Raw genomic sequence first — 24432 nt, forward strand, 5'->3', positions numbered from 1 at the left:
TCTCCCTCTCCCTTCCTTTCTGAAGTCAATTTAAAAAAATTTTAATAAAAAAAAGTCCCCCCGCCCTAACTGGTTTGGCTCAGTGGATAGAGTGTCAGCCTGTGAACTCAAGGGTCCCATGTTCAATTCCAGTCAAGGGCATGTACCTTGATTGGGGGCACATAGCCAATAGGGAGTGTGCAGGAGGCAGCTGATCGATGTTTCTCTCTCATCGATGTTTCTAACTCTCTATCCCTCACCCTTCCTCTCTGTAAAAAATCAAATATATATATCCTCCAAATTCCTACAAAAATTCTCACCTCTTACATGCACCTTGTCAATCATAGCCTCTGGGACAATGAGCATCTCACCCAACCATCAACTCCCAGACACTCCATGGTGGTGCCTGGGCCTTGAATTGTCTGTGGGTGAACTGCCCACCCTCTCGCCTGCAGACGTTCCAGCAAAGTGTGCAGAGTGTCCTGCGGGGAAGGAAGCCTCCACCGGCACCATTACCTCATGTGCAGGGGTCACTTCACTGATGTGGGGAAGGACAGGGACAGGTGTCAGGCTCCCACCTCAGGGCCCTGTGGGGCGGGCGGGGAGCCCTGGGGGAGCACTTGAAGGTCTGTTATTGTGCCTCCCACACGCAGGCAGCTTTATGTTGTGACTCCGCAGCCAGGGATAGACTGAGAAAGCATCTGCTAAGGACAATACAGCCTGGTACACTCCTAGTGAAGCATGGTAGCAACCACACTTGGGTAAAAAATGCTGTTTAATATTTTAACCCTGCTGATTTGGCTTCTGTAATTATTTGCTTGCCAAAATAATAGAAAAGTTATTTTGATTTTCTGAACTTATATAAGTTATCCCATTCGATTGAATACTCCATTGATTGTGGTTTGAATATCCCCATTGATTGTGATCTTACTGGTCTTTCGAAACACATTCCTCTGCACCTGGAGACCAGGACAGCACAATTACTGTAAATTGCCTCAGTATCTCCAGATAACGTGTTTCCGTTGACTCAATGGTCCCAAGACCTGCAACTATAATCTTTGTAGATAACTAACTTGCTCAAATCTAAGCTTCTGTAACAAATTGCTTTTTGCAAACCAAGTTCCTCATTCCAAGCCTCGAGATGTAATCAATACCGTTGTGATATTTGCCAATATAAGTCTGATGTTTCAGCCAAGAGGGTACTACGAGATTTGGAGAGCATTGGCCCCTCGTAGTCCCGACTTTGAAACAAATGTGGCTCCTTAATTCAACTTCTTGAGGCGTCCTTATGTGATTCATGGGGTATATTACAACACAAGGATCATGGCCAAGGGATCTAAGGTGGTGGCAGTGTTGGGCAGAGCCACATGGATGGGGGAGGCATCACCTTGTTCAATTCTTTTTTTTTTTTTTTTTTTTTTGCATTCTAATCCTAGATTTATTCAACACAATTCTTTTACTCTACACAACAAAGTATAAACACATTATCTAAAATGCTACAAAGTTACAAAAAAATTTCAAAACAGAAAATTCATAGTACTGACTGTACAATAATAGCCGAAATAGCAATGTACACATTGCCAAAGTAACCCCAAAGACCACCACGGAGGGGGGGGAAAGTCTGTGATGACCTTGCAGAGCTCTCAATTTGCTTACCAATTTCAGAGAAAAAGGAGATGTGCCACATGGATGTATGTACATGAGTACATGTGAAAACAGAACCATTTACAGCAACTAACATGGGATGTTTCTCTAGAGTCAGAACTCAAGCAGGGGAGCACGGCCAGGTTTATAGGAACAGCAGCTGCACAAAAGCATGCCCTTTCCTGAAGGATCCTCAGGCTACTAGATGGGCCCTGGGTCATCTATGGAATGGAAATGTGCTCCCAGGCTGGGGCGGCACTGCCACCTGGAACCCTGCTCTGTTCCTGTTGGCTCTGCTACTGACTCTCAGAGACTGGGAATGCGGGAACTTTCTAGCTATGAAACTGGAGAGCATCCTCATAGGCACAACCCCAAATCAACAACACTTCTGCAGCCAAACTTGGCCTTCAGAGGAAACATCTCGATGCTCCTGTGGAAGCCTGCCCCTGGGTGAGGATTTGTTTCCTACTGACTGTCCTTCAGCTAGAAAAGTGACAGAACTGAGTTGGATGGGATATACGTTTCGGGGCAGAGTTTCGGCGGTTTGCTTATCGGGAGGAATTGGAGCTGGAGCGGCTCCTGTGGCGGCGGCGGCCGGGGGAACGGGATCCCGACGCACGGGGGACCTGCGCCGTGGGGAGCGTGACCTTCTCCTCATTCGTGGGGGTGACCGACGCCACATGGGAGGTGGTGGTAGCATTCTCCTGGGAGGGCTGAATCGCCTGGGGGGTGGCCTAGGCCAGGGGGCCAGCACAGCAGTGGCTGTGATTTCCTGGCCATCAATTTGTCCTTGGTCACATTCCTGGTGAGCCTACCAATGTGGACTTTGGTGGGTTTAGGGGAAGGGCTCCGCCTTTTCCTTTCCTTTTCATCTCTTTTGGGTGGTTTGGATTTGGATCGGGAACCCGCCTGTTGCCATGTCTGCGCCGAGAAGGACTCGGAGAGCCGGAGGAGCTGCTGGAACTGGAGCTTCGGGATGTGCTGGAACTTCCTGAGCGGCTTGATGCTGATGAAGAGCTGGAGCCGCTGCTTGAGCCAGTGCTAGTACTGGAGCCAGAGCTGGAGGTAGAGCTGGACCGAGACCTGGTGCTGCTGCTACCACTGGAAGCGCTGCGCCTCTTTCGAGTTTTATCCCTGCCACGATCCTTCTCACTCGACTCCTTGGTGGCCCCTTTATCTTTAGAGCGATCCTTGGACTTCTCATCAGAACGGTCTTTGCGTTTGGAAGGAGAAGGAGCCCTAGTGCTGGACTTTTTATTATTTTCTTTGACTCCTAGCAAGCTCTTCTTTTTCACTCCTGATAAATCCATTCTCCCCTTCTGAGGTGTTCAAAGCAGCAATGGCGGCCTCACTTATCTGAACTCTCACTTCTAACTTGAGTCAGAGAAACGATCCCTAATCGATTGCAATTTACGCCAAAGTGCAGCATCTTCCCGCCACCGCGACTTCGTCCCGCTCTCCTCAGCCGCTGAGGTCGGCGACGCTCAGTTCACCTTGTTCAATTCTTGTTAGTCCATAGGCACCTGCTATGAGCCAACCAGCTTTTTTACGAAAAGTGCTGAGATCCCAGACAACCTCAGCGTATTGCTCTTGGATTCCCAAAGAAATAGCCCAGAGGACTGGCTGTGAAAAACATGGGTTTATGAGGACTTACAATTTGAACCGCTAAGTCCCATCAGGCCCAGAGGGGTGCACTGGGGGTGGCCGGCCCGTGCTGTTGTTTTGCCTCCACCCAGACTTTCCCCACACCAGGCTCACAGAGGACAGAAAACAGAAGCACAGGCCATGCAGGGGAGGGGCCGGCCTGTGTAAGACCAACACTGCAAGCTGTCTTCTTCCCTGAGGACCTGGCCAGGCTCCCAGCTCTCACAGTCCGCTGACTGACGGCCTCACTGTCTCCCGCAGGAGGAAGGGAAGTTGGAGCGTGGGAGGGTCCATGCGCCCACTTACCAGACACAAGCCACCCCAGGCCATGGAAAGCACTCTGGGCAGGGCATTCGCTCCCCCTCCACAGTTCTCAGAGAGTTCCTCCTCTGTGCTCATGCCCTCCACGCTGGGTAATTTATACTGTGTGACAGCCACCACTCCTCACAGGGGTGTACACTGCCTGGTTCCCAGCGGGCCTTTCCCCTCAGCACTGGTTTGATCACTCTAACGGGAGGAGGGATTCGCCAACACAGGGGCTGGATATGCTTCCAGAGTTGGACTTTGTAGGATATCATTGCCTGACCTGTTCTCTGATGTTGAAGAGAGGAAAACTTCATATTCTTGTGTGTGTTTGTTTTTTTTTCAAAATAATAAGATTAGCCCTGACCAGTTTGGCTCAGTGGATAGAGACTTGGCCTGTGGACTGAAGGGTCCCAGGTTCAATTCCGGTCAAGGGCATGTACCTTGTTTGCGGGCACATCCCCAGTAGGGAGTGTATATGAAGCAGCTGAATCGATGTTTCTCTCTCATTGATGTTTCTAACTCTCTATCCCTCTCCTTCTCCTTTCCTCTCTGTAAAAAATCAATAAAATATATTTAAAATAATAATAATAATAATAAGTTTATTTAGAAAGTCGCAGAGGTAAAAGAAGTGAGCTAAGAAATGAGCCAGCTGGGCTGTGTGGGCTCAGGAAACAAGTTACAGAAGCAAAAGAAGGGCCCTTGGGACTTAGGAGAAAGAAAGCAAGGATATAGGTGCCCGGGGTAGGGAGATAGGGAAAGGCTCCAGCGGGCTTCAGGGACAGGGCCCTGTGGAAAGAAGAGGGCGGGAAAGCGCAGGGGTGCTTGAGAGTGAAAGCTGCAGTACCTCATATTCTTTGTATATTTTTAAAATCCTCACCTTTTAGAGAAAGTGGAAGGGAGGGAGGGAGGGAGGGAGATAGAGAGAGAGAGAGAGAGAGAGAGAGAGAGAGAGAGAGAGAGAGAGAGAGAACATCCATGTGAGACAAACACATCCCTTCATTGCCTCTCACAAGCGCCCTGAGCAGGGCCAGGGACTGAGCCTGCAACTGAGGTACATGTCCTTAACCAGGAATTGAACCACAGACCCTTTGGTCTGTAGGCTGAAACTCTAACAACTGAACCAAACCAGCGAGGGCAAAACCTCGTATTCTTGCCCTGGTGTCGTGGTTCAGTTGGTTGGAGCATGATCCTGTGCAACAAAAGGTTTTATCTACAGTCGGGTATGTATGAGAGACAAGAGATAAATGTTTCTCTCTCTTCCTCTCTCTTGTCTCAAAAAAAAAAAAAATCAATGAAAACATATCCTCTGGTGAGAAAAAAAAACAAAAAAACACACTTCACCCAGCTGATGGTGTGGCTCAATAGTTGAGCATCAGAATATGACCATGGGGTCATGGTTGGATTCCCCGTCATGATATATGCCCGGGCTACAGGCTTAATCCTCAGTAGGGGCATGCTGGAGGTAGCCAATCGATGTTTCTCTGACATCAATGTTTCTATCTCTCTATCCTTCTCCCTTACTCTCTCTCTAAAAATCAATAAAAACCTATGAAAATAAATGAATGAATAAATAAAACCTATAAAAGCATATCTTCCTATGACAGGATTTTTTAAAAAGGGGGGAGGGGAGGGGGAATCCTGTCCCGGGAAGGTGTGGGTTTCTCCCCGGCTGCCACCACTGCAAGCAAGCAGCTGCTTTGCCCACATATGTAAGTTTCTCCTCTTCAAGCTCCTGTGAATTTGAATACGGCTACAAGTCATTTCTTCAGAACTGACCCATCCCATGACTGGGCTCACAGTGGATATCTGGGTCCCTTCCCGGGTGCTGGGGCAGACAGGAGCATCTTGGTTTTCACTCCTGCAGTGAATGTGGCCCCAATCAGGGCCCTCAAAAATAGGGCTGTAGATGGCTTGTAGCATTTTCAGCTCCCTAAGAATTTGTGGTTCGCCCTCTATAGATTTCTAGAGTCTCACTGTTACCGATTCAAAGTTCCTAGGCCCTATGCTTCAAAAAAAGCCAATATTCAAAACATCAGAGCTTGGAGGAAGAAAAGGTTTACTGATCAAGAAGGCGCCAGCTGGAGAAGAAGGGGCCTTAAAGCTCCCACAAAGCCACCGCAGGAGAGCCCAGAATTCAGGCTTATTTTGTGTCAGGGGAAGGGAGAACAGGCGAGAGGTGTGTGACACCTGGGCTCCCACAGGGACCCAAGGAAGAGCACAGAACTCTCTGATTCTCTTTGTCCCCCAGTTCTCCAGCGACCTCTGCTCATCTCATTAGGTCTTGAGGCTCCCACAAATCTTTGCCAAAAGTTCAAGCTTTGAGCAGAATTTCTCTAATAATTAGCATACCTAGGGCATGACCTGAAGGCCATGGGAGAAATGCTGGCTAGAAATAAGATAGAATCAGAGAGAGCTTTTCCTTCTGTTACACCACCTGCCCAGGGAGGCCCCTCACTGGGCAAAGCCTCCCTGCACAATAACATAATCCCACCGAGAAGGGAGTAGAGCCTGAAGCCCCCTGAGCACAGGCAGGCGCTGCCAGAGGGCAGGGTGTGTGGGAACATTGCTCATTCTCTCTGCCTCCTGCAGGTCAGAGAGAAGCCATTGCCCCACAGATTTCATATACGAACGAACCAACCTGCAGACTTTTCCTGGCCGTTGCGGGAAGCTGGCTGCTATATCAATAAATTAGGTTGCAGCCCTAGCTGGTATGGTGCTGGGCATAGAGCATTGGTCTGCGAACTGGAGGGTCCCAGGTTTGATTCCAGTCAAGGGCACAGGCCCATGTTGTGGGCTCCATCCCCAGTAGTGGATGTGCAGGAGGCAGCCAATCAGTGATTCTCATTCACCATTGATGTTTCTATGTCTCTTTCCCTCTCCCTTCCTCTCTGAAATCAAAAAAAATATATTTAAAAATATAAGCTGGGTGGGAGTATATTATCACAAACATTCCCTGAATCTGGGGCAGCCCTGTTGGCTGGGTTGTTGTTACTGTGGAGGGGAGCAGAGGGTACCACCCCAAATATGCCTTTGGAGATGCTGACTGTTTCAGCTGTTCCTTTCAAGAAACAAAAGCCTCAGGAAGAGCCCCGCCCTTCTCCCTAACTGCCTGAAAGGGATCTAGAAGAGGACCGGCTCCAGGAGGGGAGCTCAGCACAGGCATCTGCAGTTTAATAGGAACTGGGTGGGAAGGACAGAGAGGACACTAGCAAGGCCCTCTGATCACTGTCCCATTGTTCAAGTTGGCCCAGCAAACATCTGTTCTCCATTCCATGTGAATTGCCTTCCTCCCCTTTCAAGTCCCAATCCACAACTCCCCTCTCTGTAGCTCTGGGTGGCACCTGTGCTCAAATGCCCAGTCTGCCCTGGCGATTCTCATGGCACAATATAAATATGTAAAAAGCTGTCATGTGTAATAAATATGTCGAGTGCAATAAAGCTGGCTGTATGCTCCTGTTAACCTTTCAGGTGTTAATTTGATTATTAATCTAGCCAGAATAATTTAGAACGGTGGAAGGAAAACGTGTTTTTCATCCCCACACTGTGCTTTGCTCTTCCTGGTATTAATGGGTCCAATGGCATGGGAGCATCTTCAACTTCCTCATCAAAGGTCACAACACCCGCCTCTTCACTCTCATCACTTCCCCTGAGATTCTACCCCTTCCCTGCCAGTCAGACTTTGTCTCAAGTGCTTGGACCTTAACCTGAGCGAAACCCAGAAGAAAGGTGGCAAAACCGATTTATAGGGAAAACCCACAGCTTTCTGTTTGCAGAGCCAGGACTAGTGCGAGGTGAGGAAGGCACTTGCCTTGGGTGCAACATGTAGGGGGCCCGAGAATGTTACTGTTATCATCACCCCCATTTTTCAGCTCCATGGAAACTGAGGCAGAGGGGACATTACTTGCCCAGAGTCCCACAGGGCAGCAGGGCTGTTCACACACAGCCTTGGCCTCTGACCCGCAGTGCGGGTCCCGAGGTGGCCCTAAAGTTTGGAGGCTGGCACAGCACAGCTCAGAGAAGTCCTCTCCCCCAGGGCTGCGTCCTGGGAGCGGCTCCTGCTCATGGGATGCACAGCTCCTTGGTGGCTCTTCAGCAAGACCCTCCCACCCTGGTCCTGTGGCCGCTGAGTGGCTTTAATCGGTCGAGGCAGAAGGGTATTCCTCCTCCGACACCCTCCATGGCCCCCAGGGTCCCCTCTGACACAGCAGCAGGGATGCTACGGGAGCTCCTGCTGGGTCACTACGGACAGCGACACCAAAGCCAGCCTCTTAGGGGAGACCCTGGCCCTGACCACTCCCAGTCCACCACTCACCTCTCAGCCTCAGTTTCCCCAGCTGGGGACTGGACCAATGATGCTCTGCCTCTCAGGTCACAGTTCAGAGGAACAGAAGCCTGGCATGCCCTAGGCTTTCTGTCACTGCAGCTGTCACCTTCAGGAACACAGGAGAAGGGCAGGGACTTACGATGGGTGTCCTCTCCCACAGGAGCTCACGTCCAGCACCCAGCCCAGAAGGGCCAAGCTCATAATTCTCATTCTGGGAAATGAAAGTGAAAGCTAAACTGTCCTCTTCCTGCAGATGCCCCGTTTTGGACCTTTTCATTGGTCAGCATAGATCCCATGCTGATAAGGGGGCAGCTCCAGCACGTAGAAAGTTCCAGCTTTCTTTCCGGACTCCCAACCAGGCTCCACTGCATCCCTCTGGATGGCACCCACTTTTTACTGCCACCCCCCTGTGTCCATGGATGAGTACCCCAAGAAGCTGGGGGACCGTAAGCTGCCAGTGCGGGAGGGGATTGTGGGGATCCTGCTGGGCCTCCTGGTGGTCGGTCTGTCTGTGGCAGTAGGCGTTTTGGCTGCCAAGGCCAATAGCCCAGCTTGCAAGGATGGCCTCCGAGCTGAGCAGGAGTGTCGAAACATCACCCACCTCCTGGAGCAGGAGCTGACCCAGGCCCAGGAAGTCTCCCGGGGAACTGAGGCCCAAGCTGCTACTTGCAACCAGACTGTGGTAAGTCACTGTTACTCCTAGAGAGGGCCCTGTTCTTGGGGGACTCCCAGGGTCTGGGTGCTTGGGGACCCCCTAGGCGAGATCAAGATAGACCTTGAAACTGCCCCTAGGCCCTGCATGGGGAGCCTGAATTTCCCCACCAGGGTTTTGGGGAGCTCTAAACTCCCTCTGGGGTGCCAGTGTGGGACCCCAGAGCACCCACTAAGGGGCCTCAGTATCCCCAGTAGCATGTGGATGAATCTGCAAACTCCAGGACATTGGTCTAGGGCAGCTGGGAACTCCCCCTGGGCACAGTCTTAGGGAAGCAGAAATCCCCTCTGTGGGTTGGGATGGTGAGCCCACCAGACTCTGAAGAAGGCAGGGGCTTTTTTTCTAGTTTTTATTTATTGGTTTTAGAGAGAGAGGAAGGAAGAGACAAGAAGAACATTGATTGTTGTTCCACTTATGGATGCATTCATTGGTTGATTCTCAGTATGTGCCCTGACCAGGAATAGATCCCACAACCTCGGCATATTGGGATGAAGATCTAACCAACTGAGCTATGTGGCCCTGGCAAGGCAGGGGCTCTTGATACTTCCACTGCATCCCTGAGAGGCAGCATTTTAACTGGGGTCTTGATGTTTGAGTCCTTGAAAGTCCCACTGGACATCTAACTTGGGTTCAGAAATACCACAGTGTTCTGGTTTCAGGGGACACCTAACTCTTCTTGGACAATAGCCTAGGGGATCTGGACATTTTTCCTAGGCTTTGGGCCAAGAGAGCCTCCAAATTCCTAGGGAGGGGGGACTTGAAACTCCCATTTAGAGGATAACACCCTGGAGGGTAGGAGGCTGTGGCCATTCTTCAGGGTGGAGACAGGTTCAGAGAGGGTTGGCAGGAATCCTGAAAGGGGTTTGGGCCTGAGCCCCTCTGACTCCAGGGCCTGGACAGGGGGTCAGGGCCCAGGGACAGCAGCCAACTCCACCAGGAACAAGAACCCCAGTTTGCAACACCCTTACTCTTCCCGGCATCCCAGGAGACCCTGAAGATTTCCCTGGAAGAGGAGAAGGCTGCGGGCCACAAGCAACAGGAGCTGGTGCAGAAGCTTCAAGGTGAGGAGAGCACAGGCCCCGGTTGCAGTCAGGGAGTTTGCAGGAGCCGGTCAGGTATTGAAGAGGAGGGAGGGGAGGGCCTCTGGATTGGGGTCCCGGAGAAGGACAGGACCAAAGCCAGGGGAAGTAGAAGAGGCGAGCAAGCCAGACTTCCAAGGTGCACTCGCTCAATGGTGGACTAGAAGCGGGTCCTGTCCGGGGCTGGGGCCAGTGAGCAGCGTGGCTACTGTGCCCACACACTCTCTGTCCTTCCGTAGAGGAGATCAAGACATTGAATCAGTCGCTGCAGGAGAAATCCGCGGATCTGGAGAAGAAATCCGCGGATCTGGAGGAGAAATCCGCGGAGCTGGAGCAACTAAGGTCAGGACACCCACCCACCCCAGGCCACGCCCCTTCCTCTTCCAACCCCAAGACCTAGGATCCCCTTTGGCTCCGAAAATTCCCATTGTCCTGGGGCCAGAGTTGGAGCCCCAGCCTTGTCCCTCCAGTCACCCAACTCTGGGTGGCCACCGGCCACTCCCCTGCCCAGTGACCTGGTGGGGAAGGAGAAGAGATTTTGAGGGGCTTCCAGCCCAGCACCAGTGCAGCCAGACCTGGCAGCCTCCTGAGGTGTCCCCATCTCCCCCTCAGGAAAGAGAATGAGGCCTTGGTCTCTGCCAAGGGTCCGCCCAACTCCGGAATCACCCTCAGTCTCTCCGTGGCTGCTGTGCTCCTGCCCCTGAGCCTCCTGGCTCTGCTGGCCTGAGGTCCCAGGAAGCCTGCAGGTGAGGAGGGGGCTGGAGAGGGATGGGAGGAGTTAGGAACAGTCAGGGTCTGGGGTGGTGGCCTGCCTGCGGGGAGGGGGCTGGGCGCTGAGGAGCAGGGTCTTTGTAGGGAGGGAGAGGAATCGCAGTGAGGAGCTGTTGGGGCAGAAATAGGACAGTGAGGACCAGCTATGTTCTCCTATTAATCATATCTGTTAACCCTGACTGTTCCCTTCCAATTAGGCACATTCTAACCTGGCTGAGAGCTGTTTGCCCAGGGACATGGGGATTAACCTCAGAATGCAGTCCAGCCTCCTTTTCCGAGAGTTTCCTGTCATCTTGGAAAGATGACAACCTGGTCCCAGATCGTTTAGCAATCTATCCTAATAAACGTTCCAAAATTCAAATCTGTCTCTGCTTAATAATTGATTCAAGGAGTGACAGGCACCCAGACCCATCTGTGTCGGTTTCAGAGGGAGGGGTCCAGGCAGGAGTGGGGTGAGGCTCATGAAGGGGTTGGGTGAGTTCTGTCACCTCCATCTGTCCCTGACTCCGCCTTGTTGTCTCAGGCCACAACCTGGACTCGCCTGTTTCCCTCTGGGTTTCCCTGACCTGGCCAGTTCTGAGGGGCACATGGCTGTGGGGAGGGGAAGGTGAGGGGGAGGCCGGGGGCCAGGTGGCAGGGGGTAGTTCATGGGGCAGCCTTAAAGGTGGGGAAGCATCAAAGTTGACCCAAAGTTGCACCCTCCCCACCTCCAACCTGGGCAGGTGATGAAGTGGGAGGGGGCATCTGTTCTTTGCTGTCATGGTTTCGGGAAGGTAACTTCTTCTGGGGTCTTTGGGTTTCACAAAATAAGCCTCCCCTCTTGGGGGAAGGAACTTACTCTGTAGTTCCTGGAGGATCACTGTGTCGGTCCCAAGCACCTGGGACCCCGTGATGTCCACACCAGCCTCCTTGCTCCAGAATGTTCCCAGAAGCCCACAGGGTTTGGTCAGGAACCACCTCACTCCCTACCCAGCCCTCTTTTCTTATGGATCACCCTAAAGGACTGTCCACCCTTCCCCACCCCCATCGGTGCTCACTCAGTGCTTAGCATTCTAGTATTTTTTTATTTTTTAAATATATTTTATTGATATTTTACAGAGGAGAAGGGAGAAGGATAGAGAGTTAGAAACATCAATGAGAGAGAAACATTGATCAGCTGCCTCCTGCACGCCCCCCGCTGGGGATGTGCCTGCAACCAAGGTACATGCCCTTGACCAGAATCGAACCTGGGTCCCTTTAGTCCGCAGGCTGACGCTCTATCCACTGAGCCAAACCGGTTAGGGCTCAGCATTCTAGTCTTATCTCCTCACCCAGCTCCTGAGGCTCTTGTTCCCCATCCCTTTCCATGGAAACGGAGGCTGTGAGGAGGAGGACATCTTGTCTGGATCCCCATCCCCTCCCATGGAAAGTGCAGGGCTGGCCCCGGTGGGTGTGGCTAAGTGGGTTTTGCATCTTCCCAAGCACCAAAAGGCTGCCAGCTCATTTCCTGGTCAAGGCACAGGCCTGGTTGCAGGCTCCTTCCCGGGTAGGGGGCATGCAGGATTCAGCCAATCCGTGTTTTGCTCTCACATAGATGTTTCTCTCTTTCCCTGTCCTGTCCCCTCTTCTCTCCCCTCTCTCTAAAAACCAGTTCAGCCCTGGCTGGGTAGCTCAGTTGGTGGCAGTGTCCTCTCGGTGTGCCAAGGTCACAGTTCAACCCTCATTAAAGGCACAGACAAGGGTCAATCAATGAGAGCATGAATAAGTGAGACAACAAAATGATGTTTCCCTTCCTCCCTCTCTCTCTGAAATCAATCAATAAAAAGAAAAATCAATTAAAAAAAATAAAAGCAGAAAGTGTAGGGCTGGGATTCAGACTTGGATCTGCATACACACCCAGGGCAGGCATTTGTACCTCCCTCCTCCATCCCCCAAATTCTTACTCATCCTGCAGAGCCCACCTCCAGAGAGTCTGCTTCTCCAAAATGGAGGGCCAGCATCCTGAGAGACCCTGCACCCGCTCTCCTGAATCCTCACATGCCCCCTAATTCCTTCCTCTCTCTTATCTTACTTCCTCCAACTTCTCCTGGGATCCCGACTATTGTCCATGAAACTTCCTGTGCATGGCACTGGGGACAGGACCCCTGTGTCTGCCCAAAGTTCTGCACTGCCCTCAGGTCCCGCAGTCCCCAGATGAGACGGTCAACCACCCAGGGACCCCCAAACACCATCCCTGCCACAGGCTCCCCTGGCCCTTCCCTCCCCTCCCTTCCTCTGCTAACAACTCCCCACCCTCCCAGACCATTTCTCTGTGCAGGGACCTTGTCAATTTCCTTCCTGCCTCACTCTGACACTCTAGGGCAGGATTTCTCAACCTCTGCACTGTTGGCATTTGAGCTGGAGTGTGCTCTCTGTGGTGGGGGCTGCCCTGTATGGGTAGGAAGTCAGGGTATCCCTGGCCTCCACCCACCAGGTGCCAGACCGTCCTACCCGCCCCCCCCCCCCGCCCCCCCCCAGTTGTGACAGGAACTGCCTTCAGATATTACCAAGTGTCCCCTGGGGGTCAGAATCATATGCTGTGTGAACCTCTGCTGGAGAGGGCCAGGCTGGGCGCCCCTCCCCCTTCTGTGTCCCCAGCCTGCAGGAGGGCTCAGTGGGTGCCCCCAGGCCCCTTTGCTATGACTGAGTCATGTCACTCCCCACCAGCCTCATCTAGCAAATGAGGAAACAGGTCCAGAGAAGTCTCTGCAAGTGCTCAGGGCTCTCAGCTGCTCAGGTGATTGAACTCTTGACTTCTGCATGTTCCCATGATTTCCAGGAAGCAAACCCTTCCACGGGGCCACATGACCTCATCACTTCCCACCTCCGCTCCTCCACTCCCACTCCCAGCTGGGGCTACCAGAATGTTCCAAAACAGTGTGGCTGCACCCAAATCCCAACAAGATGAATTTGACCTGTTCAATGGCCCAATTATTAACTTTTCTCCTTCCTAAAACTGCCCACTTCCCCTCCTGGCTGTGGCCAACTGAGCCAGGGACTGAGACGTCAGGACTCATGTCCTGCAGATCTGGAGGGGCTCCAAGTCCCACAGGAATCTGGCTGTGACCAGCGGCTGCTGTGTGATCCTTGCCTGAGACTTGGCTTCTCTGGGCTCTGACTTCTTCATGTGGAAGCAAAGGGAGGCGGGTCCAGGGGTGGGGCGTCAGGACCCTGAGATTCTAGTTCACAGTGTTTTCTCAGCTCACATGTCCTGCCCAACCAACTGTGTGCCAGGCCCCAGGCTGGGGCAGTGGGACCAGGCAGATGTGAGCTTTGCTTTTTAGGGGTTCATCCAGTCTGATGGGGGAGGCAGCTGGGAACCAGTCAGACACCAGGTTAAAGTACAGCAGAGCTGAGAGATCATCAAAAGGAGCCTGATATCCAAAGGAAAATGGAAGGAGCAGTGGAAGCCAGGGACCTGGAGGCTGGAGAAAAGGAGGGGAGAGGGAGGGAGCAGGTCGCGCAGCCTGTTCCCAGGCCTCTAGCCGCTTGGATTTTAAAACTGCCGCATTTTTTCCTTTGGGGAGGGTGGAGGGGGATGGGGCGAGGTCAGAGCAGTTTTCAGTTCAGAGGAGGGGACAGTTGTGGCGGAGAGAAGGAGAAAAGGCGTTCATGGTGAAGACTGAGCTAGGCGAAGACAGAGCTAGGCGACTGTGGTCTGGGACAACAGGGCCCCATGACGGGACGCATGGCAGTGGAGGATCGGTGTCCCCGTAAAGGGAGGGGGCCAGGAGTGGGAGAAGCAGGGAAGCTGAAGGGCTCAGAGTGAGCTGCAGAGTGGCCACTAGGATGGTGAGGATGTCTCGTCCTAACAGGGGCATGGGGCATGCTATCATCAAGGAGGCAGGGAAGGGGTCCGGTGGCCAGAGGGCAGGTGGATTTGCCGTCAGTACCCATGTCCGAGATCTTGGAAGGATAAAGGGGCCCTAAAAAGGAGGGCAGGACAGAGAAGGCAGCCCCCGTGTCAACTGGGAAGGTGACCGACTACCTTCATTGTGACCCGAGGCTCAGCAAGGGGATTGGAGTCATCGAGGCTGGGCTTCTTCAGTCTTTAGCCAGTTCCAACATGGCCAGCAGGTGGGTCCTGGACTGGAAGGGTGGTCCCCCCACGCTGAGGCGCAAGGGGCCCGCCACTTTTCCAGGGCAGTCACTCTTCCAGTGACCATTTTGACCTCACGCCGGGCAGGGCTTGGTCGGAGCTCGGGGCCAGGGGCACTGCATTGCCCAGTGGCCTTCATTGCCGCATTTGAAGCATTCTCCGGTGGCGTTCCTTTCGTTGCACCCCCACCGCGCACAGCCCCCTTAGGGCCATGGCGGATGCCGTTGGCCTCAGGGCCACAACTGAGGCGTGTCTGCAGGTCCACCTCCTGTGGAAGGCAGGCCTCCCATTCTGACTGTGCCTGCTCCTCCAGGGCATTAAGAACCTTCAAGGCCATTTTTCACTCAATCTCGGACCTGGGTTTGAGGACTAATAAAGACCTTAAAGGTCGGGTTAGGGAGTGGGGGGCATAGATTCAGACTATGCCCTCAGTTCCTAATGGGACTATGGCAGGGGTAGAATGGGCGCAGGAATGGAAGAGGCTGTTTTGGAGCTGGCGTTCTTAGGATTTGGGCTCTAGGGGAGAAGGAAGCTTCTGGTTAAGAGGGTCTGAAGAGCGCACAGAGGAAGGCGGACGGTTAGACCTTACAGAGGGCACTGCGTGGGGTACGGGTTACTAAGGCAGGCCTGTAATGGAAGGGGAGAGCGCGGGAGAGGTGGCCTGGGTGGGCTTGGGAGAGGTATCGGCAGTTGAGTTTAAAAGCCGCAACCTCCCAGGGGCAGAATGGAGGAGGAAGGACAGAAGGAAGGTAGAGCCTACGGACCCGTGTGTGCACCGACTGGGAAAGTAGGCAGAGGCGGCAGGGGACTTGAGTTTCCGGGTCCCGCAGCAGCTATAGGCTACAGCGTTAGCGGCTGCGGCGGTGCGTGGACGGACAGACGGACTGCAACCGACTGCGCGGTGGCGGAGGCGTGCAGGGACGTGGGGTTGTGAAAGGCGGTTTGAGTTTTCGGCCGCAGCGGAGGCGGGGGGGGGGGGGGGGGCTGGGGGGGAAGAGGGGAGGCGGGGTCAGTGGGTCGACGGAAGGCGTGGCTGGAGGAGAGTCCAGCAGGGAGGGAGGAGGGGAGAGTGTGGACGGACAGGGGCACGAGGTCCGTGGGAGAGTGGGCGACTTTCGCTAGGGGAATCCGGGGGAGTTCTCCGGTGGAGGGGGTGAGGGGACGCGGAGACGATGGCGGTGCTGTCGCCGCGTCCCACACACAGCACATGAACTCACCCCCACATGCACCGCACACATCTGGGGCTCGGCGCGGTGCAGGGACAGCCAGGAGGGAGGAGGAAGGGCGGAGGGAGGAGGAAGGGCGGGGCGCGGAGATATGGCGGAAGGAACTTTGGGGGAGGGACGGGGATGCAGAGAGATGGAGAGAGGCAGAGAGAGAGAGACTGAGAGAGAGAGACTTGGGCAAATTTCCCAGTTCGCTGGCAGAAATTACTGAGGTCGGTGTGACGGTACTGGGGCTACAGAAATAGGACACAGGTCCGGGACAGGCCCCGTGTTTAGCCAGATCGGTGGGCCGGCACCCTAGAGGTGTGCTCAGGTCAGGTTTGGAATTTGGATTCCCCGTGCGCAATACCCGTGGCCTGTAGCGGGGCTAAAGGCTGGCGTCCCAGCAGTTTAACCCACGCTACGGAGGGACGGAGGGACCGTGGGCGGGATAGAGGCGTCCCTGCTACCCCCCCAGGTCCGGAGGAGCCTTCCTGGAAGGGTCCGGAGAGGCAATCTCTGACGTAGCCACGTTTTACGGACAGAGATGCCGGCGGGAGGGCGGCCACCTGGGACCGGCACGGGGCGGGGCGGGACTCACCGCTGATGCTGCCAAACTGGGAAAAGTTGCTGAGCTGAAGAGATGAGGTCCTGATGGGTCCAGAGCCACGAGGAGGGAGAGGCGGGCACCCGGAGCCGTGGAGGGACGGCCAAAGGGAGTGCTCGCGCCACCCGGGTTTCAAGGCACCAAATGTTAGGTTAGGTGGCTCAGGAGGCGGCGCAAGAAATAGAGACCAGTGAATCAGAAAAGAAAGGAAAGGAAAAGGTTTATTCTGCGTCCCCGGGAGACCCACGTACCCCAAGGACAGGGCACGTGGATTCACGCCAACAGGGAGGGGGGCGCTTTTTTTATACTGCGGTTGGGTGAGGGGCGGGGACATGAGCTGAGGAATTCTCTGCTGCAGGAAATGGGCGGAATATTCAGGACGAAGTTCTTATCTGTGTGGGGGTATGTGAATTCAGGGAGAAGAAGCTGGTATCTGTGTCTGGCACCTTGATCTGTGAGAAATTCCAGGGGAAGTCCATTATCTTGTCATGTCTGCATGTATCCGACCCTGGGCTCTCTCCGACCTAACAACATGCTAATCAGGGGGCGGTTCCAGCACATAGAAAGTTCTAGCTTCCTTTCCTTTCTCACACCCAGGCTCCACTGCATCACTCTCGATGGCACCCACTTCTCACCGCTACTCCCAACTGCCCACGGATGAAAATCCCAACAAACTGGAGGACCACAAGCTGCCAGTGTGGGTGGGTATCCTGCTGGGCCTCCTGGTGGTCGGTCTGTTTGTGGCGGTAGTAGTTTTGGCTGCCAAGGCCAATAGCCCAGCTTGCAAGGATGGCCTCCCGGCTGAGCAGGAACGTCGAAACATCACCCACCTCCTGGAGCAGGAGCTGACCCGGGCCCAGGAAGTCTTACGGGGAACTGAGGCCCAAGCTGCCACTTGCAACCGGACTGTGGTAAGTCACTGTTACTCCTAGAGAGGGCCCTGTGCTTGGGGGACTCCCAGGGTCTGGGTGCTTGGGGACCCCAGGGTCTAGGTGGAGATCTAGATAGACCTTGAAATGGCCCCTAGGCCCCCACATGGGGAGCCTGAATTTCTCCACCAGGGTTTTGGGGAGCTCTAAACTCTCTCTGGGGTGCCAGTGTGGGACCCCAGAGCACCCAAATAAAGGGCCTCAGTATCCCCAGTATGATGTGGGTGAATCTCCAAACTCTAGGATATTGGTCTAGGGCAGTGGTCGGCAAACTCATTAGTCAACAGAGCCAAATATCAACAGTACAATGATTGAAATTTCTTTTGAGAGCCAAATTTTTTAAACTTAAACTATATAGGTAGGTACATTGTTATTAATTAGGGTACTCGTAAGGCTTAGGAAGAGCCACACTCAAGGGGCCAAACATCCGCATGTGGCTCATGAACCACAGTTAGCCAGCCATGGGTCTAGGACAGCGGGGAACTCCCCTTGGGCACAGTCTTAGGGAAGCAAAAATCCCCTCTGGGGGTTGGGATGGGGAACCCACCAGACTCTGAAGAAGGCAGGGGCTTTTTTATTTCATTTTTATTTTTAGTTTTTATGTATTGATTTTAGGAGAGAGGAAGGTAGAGAGCAAGAGGAACATTGATTTGTTGTTCCACTTATTGATGCATTGATGGGTTGATTCTCAGTATGTGCCCTGATCAGGGATTGAACCCACAACCTTGGCATATTGGGATCACATCTAACCAACTGACCTACCAGGGCAATGCAGGGGCTCTTGATACTTCCACTGCATCCCGGAAAGGCAGCATTTTAACTGGGGTCTTGATGTGGGGGACCTTGAAATTCCCAGTGGACATCTAAATTGGGTTCAGAAATTCCACAGTGTTCTGGGTTGCAGGGGACGTCTAACTCTTCTTGGACAATAGCCCAGGGGATCTGGACATTTCTCCTAGGCTTTGGGCCAAGAGAGTCTTCAAATTCCTAAATGGTGGGAGGGGGGGATTGAAGCTCCCATTTTGAGGATCACATCCTGGGGGGGTGGAGACAGGTTCAGAGAGGGTTGGCAGGAATCCTGAAAGCGATTTGGGCCTGAGCCCCTCTGACTCCAGGGCCTGGAGAGGGGGTCAGGGCCCAGGGACAGCAGCCAACCCCACCAGGGACAAGAACCCCAGTTTGCAACACCCTTACTCTTCCCGGCATCCCAGGAGACCCTGAAGATTTCCCTGGAAGAGGAGAAGGCTGCGGGCCACAAGCAACAGGAGCTGGTGCAGAAGCTTCAAGGTGAGGAGAGCACAGGCCCCGGTTGCAGTCAGGGAGTTTGCAGGAGCCGGTCAGGTATTGAAGAGGAGGGAGGGGAGGGCCTCTGGATTGGGGTCCGGGAGAAGGACAGGACCAAAGCCAGGGGAAGTAGAAGGGGCGGGCAAGCCAGACTTCCAAGGTGCACTCGCTCCAATGGAAGCGGGCTAGAGGCGGGTCCTGTCCGGGGGTGGGGCCAGTTGAGGGGGGTGGCTACGGTGCAGACACACTCTCTGTCCCTCCTTAGAGGAGATCAAGACATTGAATCAGTCGCTGCGGGACAAATTCGCGGATCTGCAGAAGAAATCCGGGGAGCTGCAGAGTAAATCTGCGGATCTGGAGAAGAAATCCGCGGATCTGGAGAAGAAATCTGGGGATCTGGAGAAGAAATCCGCGGATCTGGAGAAGAAATCCGGGGAGCTGGAGAAGAAATCTGGGGATCTGGAGAAGAAATCCGCGGATCTGGAGAAGAAATCCGGGGAGCTGGAGAAGAAATCCGCGGATCTGGAGAAGAAATCCGCGGATCTGGAGAAGAAATCCGGGGATCTGGAGAAGAAATCCAGGGATCTGGAGAAGAAATCAGCGGATCTGGAGAAGAAATCCGCGGAGCTGGAGCAACTAAGGTCAGTACACCCACCCACCCCCGGCCACGCCCCTTCCTCCTTCCAACCCCAAGACCTAGGATCCCCTTTGGCTCCGAAAATTCCCATTGTCCTGGGGACAAAGTTGGAGTCCCAGCCTTGTCCCTCCAGTCACCCAACTCTGGGTGGCCACCGGCCACTCCCCTGCCCAGTGACCTGGTGGGGAAGGAGAAGAGATTTTGAGGGGCTTCCAGCCCAGCACCAGTGCAGCCAGACCTGGCAGCCTCCTGAGGTGTCCCCATCTCCCCCTCAGGAAAGAGAATGAGGCCTTGGTCTCTGCCAAGGGTCCCCCCGACTCCGGAATCACCCTCAGTCTCTCCCTGGCCACCGTGCTCCTGCCCTTGAGCCTCCTGGCTCTGCTGGCCTGAGGTCCCAGGAAGCCTGCAGGTGAGGAGGGGGCTGGAGAGGGATGGGAGGAGGTAGGGACAGTCAGGGTCTGGGGTGGTGGCCTGCCTGCGAGGAGGGGCTGGGCGCTGGGGAGAGAGGAATCGCAGTGAGGAGCTGTGGGGCAGAAATAGGACAGTGGGGACCAGCTATGTTCTCCTATTAACCCTGTCTGTTAACTGTGACTGTTCTCTTCCTATTAGGGAAAGCTGATTCTAACCTGGCTGAGAGCTGTATGCACAGGGACATGGGGATTAACCTCAGAATGCAGTTCATGCTCCTTTTCCCGAGAGTTTCCTGTCATCTTGGAAAGATAACAACCTGGTCCCAGAGGCTCTCTCTCCCAATCGGCTGGCAATCCATCCTAATAAATATTCATAGGACTCAACCCTGTCTCTGCTTAATAATTGACTCAAAGAGTGACAGGCACCCAGGCCCATCTGTGTCGGGTTCAGAGGGAGGGTCCAGGCAGGAGTGGGGTGAGGCTCATGGAGGGGTTGTGGCGAGTTCTGTCTGACTCGGCAATGTTGTCTCAGGCCACCACCTGGACTCGCCTGTTTCCTGCTGGGTTTCCCTGACCTGGCAGTTCTGAGGGGCAACATGGCTGTGGGGAGGGGACGGTTAGGGGGAGGTCGGGGGCCAAGTGGAAGGGGGTGGTTCATGGGGCAGCCTTAGAGATGGGAAAGCTTCAAAGTTGGCCCAAGGCCGTCGGCCCTCACCCCCCACCTCCAACCTGGTCAGGTCATGAGGTGGGAGGGGGCATCTGTTCTGTGCTGTCATGGTTTCGGGAAGGTAACTTCTTCTGGGGTCTTTGGGTTCCACAAAATAAGCCTCCCCTTTGGGGGAAGGAACTTACTCTGTAGTTCCTGGAGGATCACTGTGTCAGTCCCAAGCATCTGGGACCCCGTGATGTCCACACCAGACTCCTTGCTCCAGAATGTTCCCAGAAGCCCACAGGGGTTGGTCAGGTGCCACCCCACTGCCTACCCAGCCCTCTTCTCTGATGGATTCACCCTAAAGGGCTGTCCAGCCTTCCCCACCCCCATGGGTGCTCACTCAGTGCTCAGCATTCTGGTCTTATCTCCTCACCCAGCTCCTGATACACCTCATTTCTGGGAAATGAAAGTGAAAGCTAAAGTGTCCTCTTCCTGCAGATGTCCGGTTTTGGAACTTTTCTTTGGTCAACATAGATCCCATGCTAATAAGGGGGCAGTTCCAACACGTAGAAAGTTCTAGCTTTCTTTCCGGACTCCCAACCAGGCTCCACTGCATCCCTCTGGATGGCACCCACTTTTTACTGCCACCCCCCTGTGCCCATAGATGAGTACCCCAAGAAGATGCAAGCTCCCAGTACAGAATGGGATTGTAGGGATCCTGCTGGTAGTGGTGGTAGGTCTGTCTGTGGCAATGGGCGTTTTTGCTGTCCAGGCCAATAGCCCTGCTTGCAAGGATGGCTGAGCAGGAGTGTCGAAACATCACCCACCTCCTGGAGCAGGAGCTGACCCAGGCCCAGGAAGTCTTACGGGGGACTGAGGCCCAAGCTGCCACTTGCAACCAGACTGTGGTAAGTCACTGCCCCTCCTAGAGAAGGCCCTGTGCTTGGAAGGACTCCCAGGGTCTGGGTGGAGATCTAGATAGACCTTGAAACTGCCCCTAGGCCCTGCATGAGGAGCCTGAATTTCCCCACCAGGGTTTTGGGGAGCTCTAAACTCCCTCTGGGGTGCCAGTGTGGGACCCCAGAGCACCCAATAAGGGGCCTCAGGATTCCCAGTAGCATGTGGATGAATCTGCAAACTCCAGGAAATTGGTCTAGGGCAGCTGGGAACTCCCCCTGGGCACAGTCTTAGGGAAGCAGAAATCCCCTCTGGGGGTTGGGATGGAGACCCCACCAGACTCTGAAGAAGGCAGGGGCTTTTTGTTGTTGTTGTTGTTGTTGTTGTTTTTATTTGTTGATTTAGAAAGAGAGGAAAGGAGAGAGAAAGAGTAACATTGATTGTTGTTCCACTTATGGATGCATTCATCGGTTGATTCTCAGTATGTGCCCTGACCAGGAATAGATCCCACAACCTTGGCATATTGGGATGACGCTCTAACCAACTGAGCTACCAGGGCAAGGCAGGGGCTCTTGATACTTCCACTGCATCCCTGAGAGGCAGAATTTTAACTGGGTCTTGATGTGGGGGTCCTTGGAAGTCTCACTGGACATCCAACTTGGGTTCAGAAATCCCACAGTGTTCTGGGTTTGAGGTGACGTCTAACTCTTCTTGGACAATAGCCCAGAAGATCCGGACATTTCTCCTAGGCTTTGGGCCAAGAGAGCCTCCAAATTCCTAGGGAGGAGGGACTTGAACCTCCCATTTTGAGAATCACATCCTGGGAGGGTAGGAGGCTGTGGCCATTCTTCAGGGTGGAGACAGGTTCAGAGAGGGTTGGAAGGAATCCTGAAAGGGGTTTGAGCCTGAGCCCCTCTGACTCCAGGGCCTGGAGAGGGGTCAGGGCCCAGGGACAGCAGTCCACCCCAACAGGAACGAGAACCCCAGTTTGCAACACCCTTACCCTTCCCGGCATCCCAGGAGACCCTGAAGATTTCCCTGGAAGAGGAGAAGGCTGCGGGCCACAAGCAACAGGAGCTGGTGCAGAAGCTTCAAGGTGAGGAGAGCACAGGCGCCGGTTGCAGTCAGGGAGTTTGCAGGAGCCGGTCAGGTATTGAAGAGGAGGGAGGGGAGGGCCTCTGGATTGGGGTCCCGGAGAAGGACAGGACCAAAGCCAGGGGAAGTAGAAGGGGCCGGCATGCCACACTTCTAAGGAGAAGTGCACTAGCTCAAATGGAGGCGGGTCCTGTTCGGGGTGGGGCCAGTTGAGGGGCGTGGCTACGGTGCGGACGCACTCTGTCCCTCCTTAGAGGAGATCACGACATTGAATCAGAAGCTGCAGAATAAATCCGCGGAGCTGCGGAGCTGTCCCCATCTCCACCTCAGAAAAGAGAATGAGGCCTTGGTCTCCGGCAAGAGCCCCACCAACGCCAAGGGCCCCCCCAAATCCGGAATCACCCTCAGTCTCTCCGTGGCCGCCGTGCTCCTGCCCCTGAGCATCCAGACACTGCTGTCCTGAGGTCCCAGGAAGCCTTTCGGTGAGGAGGGGGCTGGAGAGGGATGGGAGGAGGTCGGGACAGTCAGGGTCTGGGGGGGTGGCCTGCCTGGGGGAGGGGGCCGGGCGCTGGAGCGAGAGGAACCTCAGTGAGGAACTGTGGGGCAGAAATAGAACAGTGGGGACCAGCTATGTTCTCCTATTAACCATGTCTATTAACTGTGACTGTTCTCTTACGATTAGGGAAAGCACATTCTAACCTGGCTGAGAGCTGTTTGCCCAGGGACATGGGGATTAACCTCAGAATGCAGTCCAGCCTCCTCTTCCGAGAGTTTCCTGTCATCTTGGAAAGATAACAACCTGGTCCCAGATCGGTTAGTAATCTATCCTAATAAACTTTCATAGGATTCAACCCTGTCTCTGCTTAATAATTGACTCAAGGACTGACAGGCACCCAGGCCCATCTGTGTCGGGTTCAGAGGGAGGGTCCAGGCAGGAGTGGGTGAGGCTCATGGAGGGGTTGGGGCGAGTTCTGTCTGACTCGGCCTTGTTGTCTCTTAGGCCACCACCTGGACTCACCTGTTTCCCTCTGGGTTTCCCTGACCTGGCAGTTCTGAGGGGCACATGGCTGTAGGGCGGGGACGGTGAGGGGGAGGCAGGGGGGGGGGGCCAGGTGGCAGCGGGTGGTTCATGGGGCAGCCTTAGAGATGGGAAAGCTTCAAAGTTCCCACAAAGCTTCCATCTCACCCTCCATCACCATCACAACCGCCACCACCAAGCCAGGCAGGTTATGAGGTGGGAGGGGGCATCTGTTCTTTGCTGTCATGGTTTCGGGAAGGTAACTTCTTCTGGGGTCTCTGGGTTCCACAAAATAAGCATCCCCTCTTGGGAGAAGGAACTTACTCTGTAGTTCCAGGAGGATCACTGTGTCAGTCCCAAGCACCTGGGACCCCGTGATGTCCACACCAGCCACCTTCCTCCAGAATGTTTCCAGAAGCCCAGGGGTTTGGTCAGGTACCACCCACTGCCTACCCAGCCCTCTTCTCTGATGGATTCACCCTAAAGGACTCTCACCCTTCCCCACCCCCATGGGTGCTCACTCAGGGCTCAGCATTCTAGTCTTATCTCCTCACCCATCTCCTGAGGCTCTTGTTCCCCATCCCTTTCCATGGAAATGGAGGCTGTGAGGAGAAGGACATCTCGTCTGGTTCCCCGTCCCCTCCCATGGAAAGTGCAGGGCTGGCCCCGGTGGGTGTGGCTCAGTGGGTTGTGCATCTTCCCAAGCACCAAAAGGCTGCCAGCTCATTTCCTGGTCAAGGCACAGGCCCGGGTGGCAGGCTCCTTCCCGGGTAGGGGGCTTGCAGGATTCAGCCAATCCTTGTTTTGCTCTCACACAGATGTTTCTCTCTCTTTCCCTCTCCCTTCTTCTCTCCCCTCTCTCTAAAAATCAGTTCAGCCCTGGCTGGGTAGCTCAGTTGGTGGGAGTGTCCTCTCGGTTTGCCAAGGTCACGGTTCAATCCTCAGTAAGGGCACAGACAAGGGTCAATCAATGAGAGCATGAATAAGTGAGAAAACAAAATGATGTTTCCCTTCCTCCCTCTCTCTCTGAAATCAATCAATCAATAAAAAGAAAAATCAATTTTAAAAAATAAAAGCAGAAAGTGTGGGGCTGGGATTCAGACTTGGATCTGCAGACACACC

At 54.1% G+C, this 24432-nt stretch overlaps 3 protein-coding genes and 1 pseudogene across 4 annotated transcripts; 3 read left to right on the plus strand and 1 right to left on the minus strand.

The window, feature by feature from the left end:
- Positions 1-1815: 1815 nt before the first annotated feature.
- On the minus strand, positions 1816-2933 carry LOC308520018 (RNA-binding protein with serine-rich domain 1-like; annotated as a pseudogene). Its single transcript has one exon. The product of its transcript is annotated as an RNA-binding protein with serine-rich domain 1-like (transcript).
- Positions 2934-8192: 5259 nt separating this feature from the next.
- LOC308520024 (bone marrow stromal antigen 2-like) lies at positions 8193-10817 on the plus strand. Its single transcript, XM_081092448.1, has 5 exons — positions 8193-8579; positions 9595-9670; positions 9928-10030; positions 10301-10434; positions 10657-10817. The coding sequence occupies exons 1-4, from the start codon at positions 8277-8279 to the stop codon at positions 10413-10415; spliced, it is 597 nt and encodes a 198-aa protein (XP_080948574.1). The 5' UTR covers positions 8193-8276; the 3' UTR covers positions 10416-10434; positions 10657-10817.
- A 5150-nt stretch (positions 10818-15967) lies between these two features.
- On the plus strand, positions 15968-20032 carry LOC308520019 (uncharacterized protein). Its single transcript, XM_081092443.1, has 8 exons — positions 15968-16014; positions 16747-16790; positions 16986-17089; positions 17198-17299; positions 18529-18604; positions 18867-19242; positions 19514-19647; positions 19848-20032. The coding sequence occupies exons 3-7, from the start codon at positions 17006-17008 to the stop codon at positions 19626-19628; spliced, it is 753 nt and encodes a 250-aa protein (XP_080948569.1). The 5' UTR covers positions 15968-16014; positions 16747-16790; positions 16986-17005; the 3' UTR covers positions 19629-19647; positions 19848-20032.
- Positions 20033-21037: 1005 nt separating this feature from the next.
- Positions 21038-23146, plus strand: LOC308520028 (bone marrow stromal antigen 2-like). Its single transcript, XM_081092451.1, has 4 exons — positions 21038-21208; positions 22218-22293; positions 22547-22774; positions 22975-23146. The coding sequence occupies exons 1-3, from the start codon at positions 21095-21097 to the stop codon at positions 22753-22755; spliced, it is 399 nt and encodes a 132-aa protein (XP_080948577.1). The 5' UTR covers positions 21038-21094; the 3' UTR covers positions 22756-22774; positions 22975-23146.
- The last annotated feature ends 1286 nt before the right edge of the window (positions 23147-24432 follow it).

The sequence above is a fragment of the Myotis nattereri genome (genome assembly GCF_964212035.1).
Source record: "Myotis nattereri genome assembly, chromosome: 5".
Classification (NCBI taxonomy): Eukaryota; Metazoa; Chordata; class Mammalia; order Chiroptera; family Vespertilionidae; genus Myotis; species Myotis nattereri.

Excerpts from the sequence above, each read along its gene's own strand:
- LOC308520024 (XM_081092448.1), top strand. The coding sequence starts at position 8,277 with ATGGCACCCACTTTTTACTGCCACCCCCCTGTGTCCATGGATGAGTAC. Across the intron at positions 8,580-9,594 it reads CTACTTGCAACCAGACTGTG|GAGACCCTGAAGATTTCCCT; the intron begins GTAAGTCACTGT and ends CCGGCATCCCAG. Across the intron at positions 9,671-9,927 it reads GCTGGTGCAGAAGCTTCAAG|AGGAGATCAAGACATTGAAT; the intron begins GTGAGGAGAGCA and ends GTCCTTCCGTAG.
- LOC308520019 (XM_081092443.1), top strand. The coding sequence starts at position 17,006 with ATGGCACCCACTTCTCACCGCTACTCCCAACTGCCCACGGATGAAAAT. Across the intron at positions 17,300-18,528 it reads CCACTTGCAACCGGACTGTG|GAGACCCTGAAGATTTCCCT; the intron begins GTAAGTCACTGT and ends CCGGCATCCCAG. Across the intron at positions 19,243-19,513 it reads GCGGAGCTGGAGCAACTAAG|GAAAGAGAATGAGGCCTTGG; the intron begins GTCAGTACACCC and ends TCTCCCCCTCAG.
- LOC308520028 (XM_081092451.1), top strand. The coding sequence starts at position 21,095 with ATGGCTGAGCAGGAGTGTCGAAACATCACCCACCTCCTGGAGCAGGAG. Across the intron at positions 21,209-22,217 it reads CCACTTGCAACCAGACTGTG|GAGACCCTGAAGATTTCCCT; the intron begins GTAAGTCACTGC and ends CCGGCATCCCAG. Across the intron at positions 22,294-22,546 it reads GCTGGTGCAGAAGCTTCAAG|AGGAGATCACGACATTGAAT; the intron begins GTGAGGAGAGCA and ends GTCCCTCCTTAG.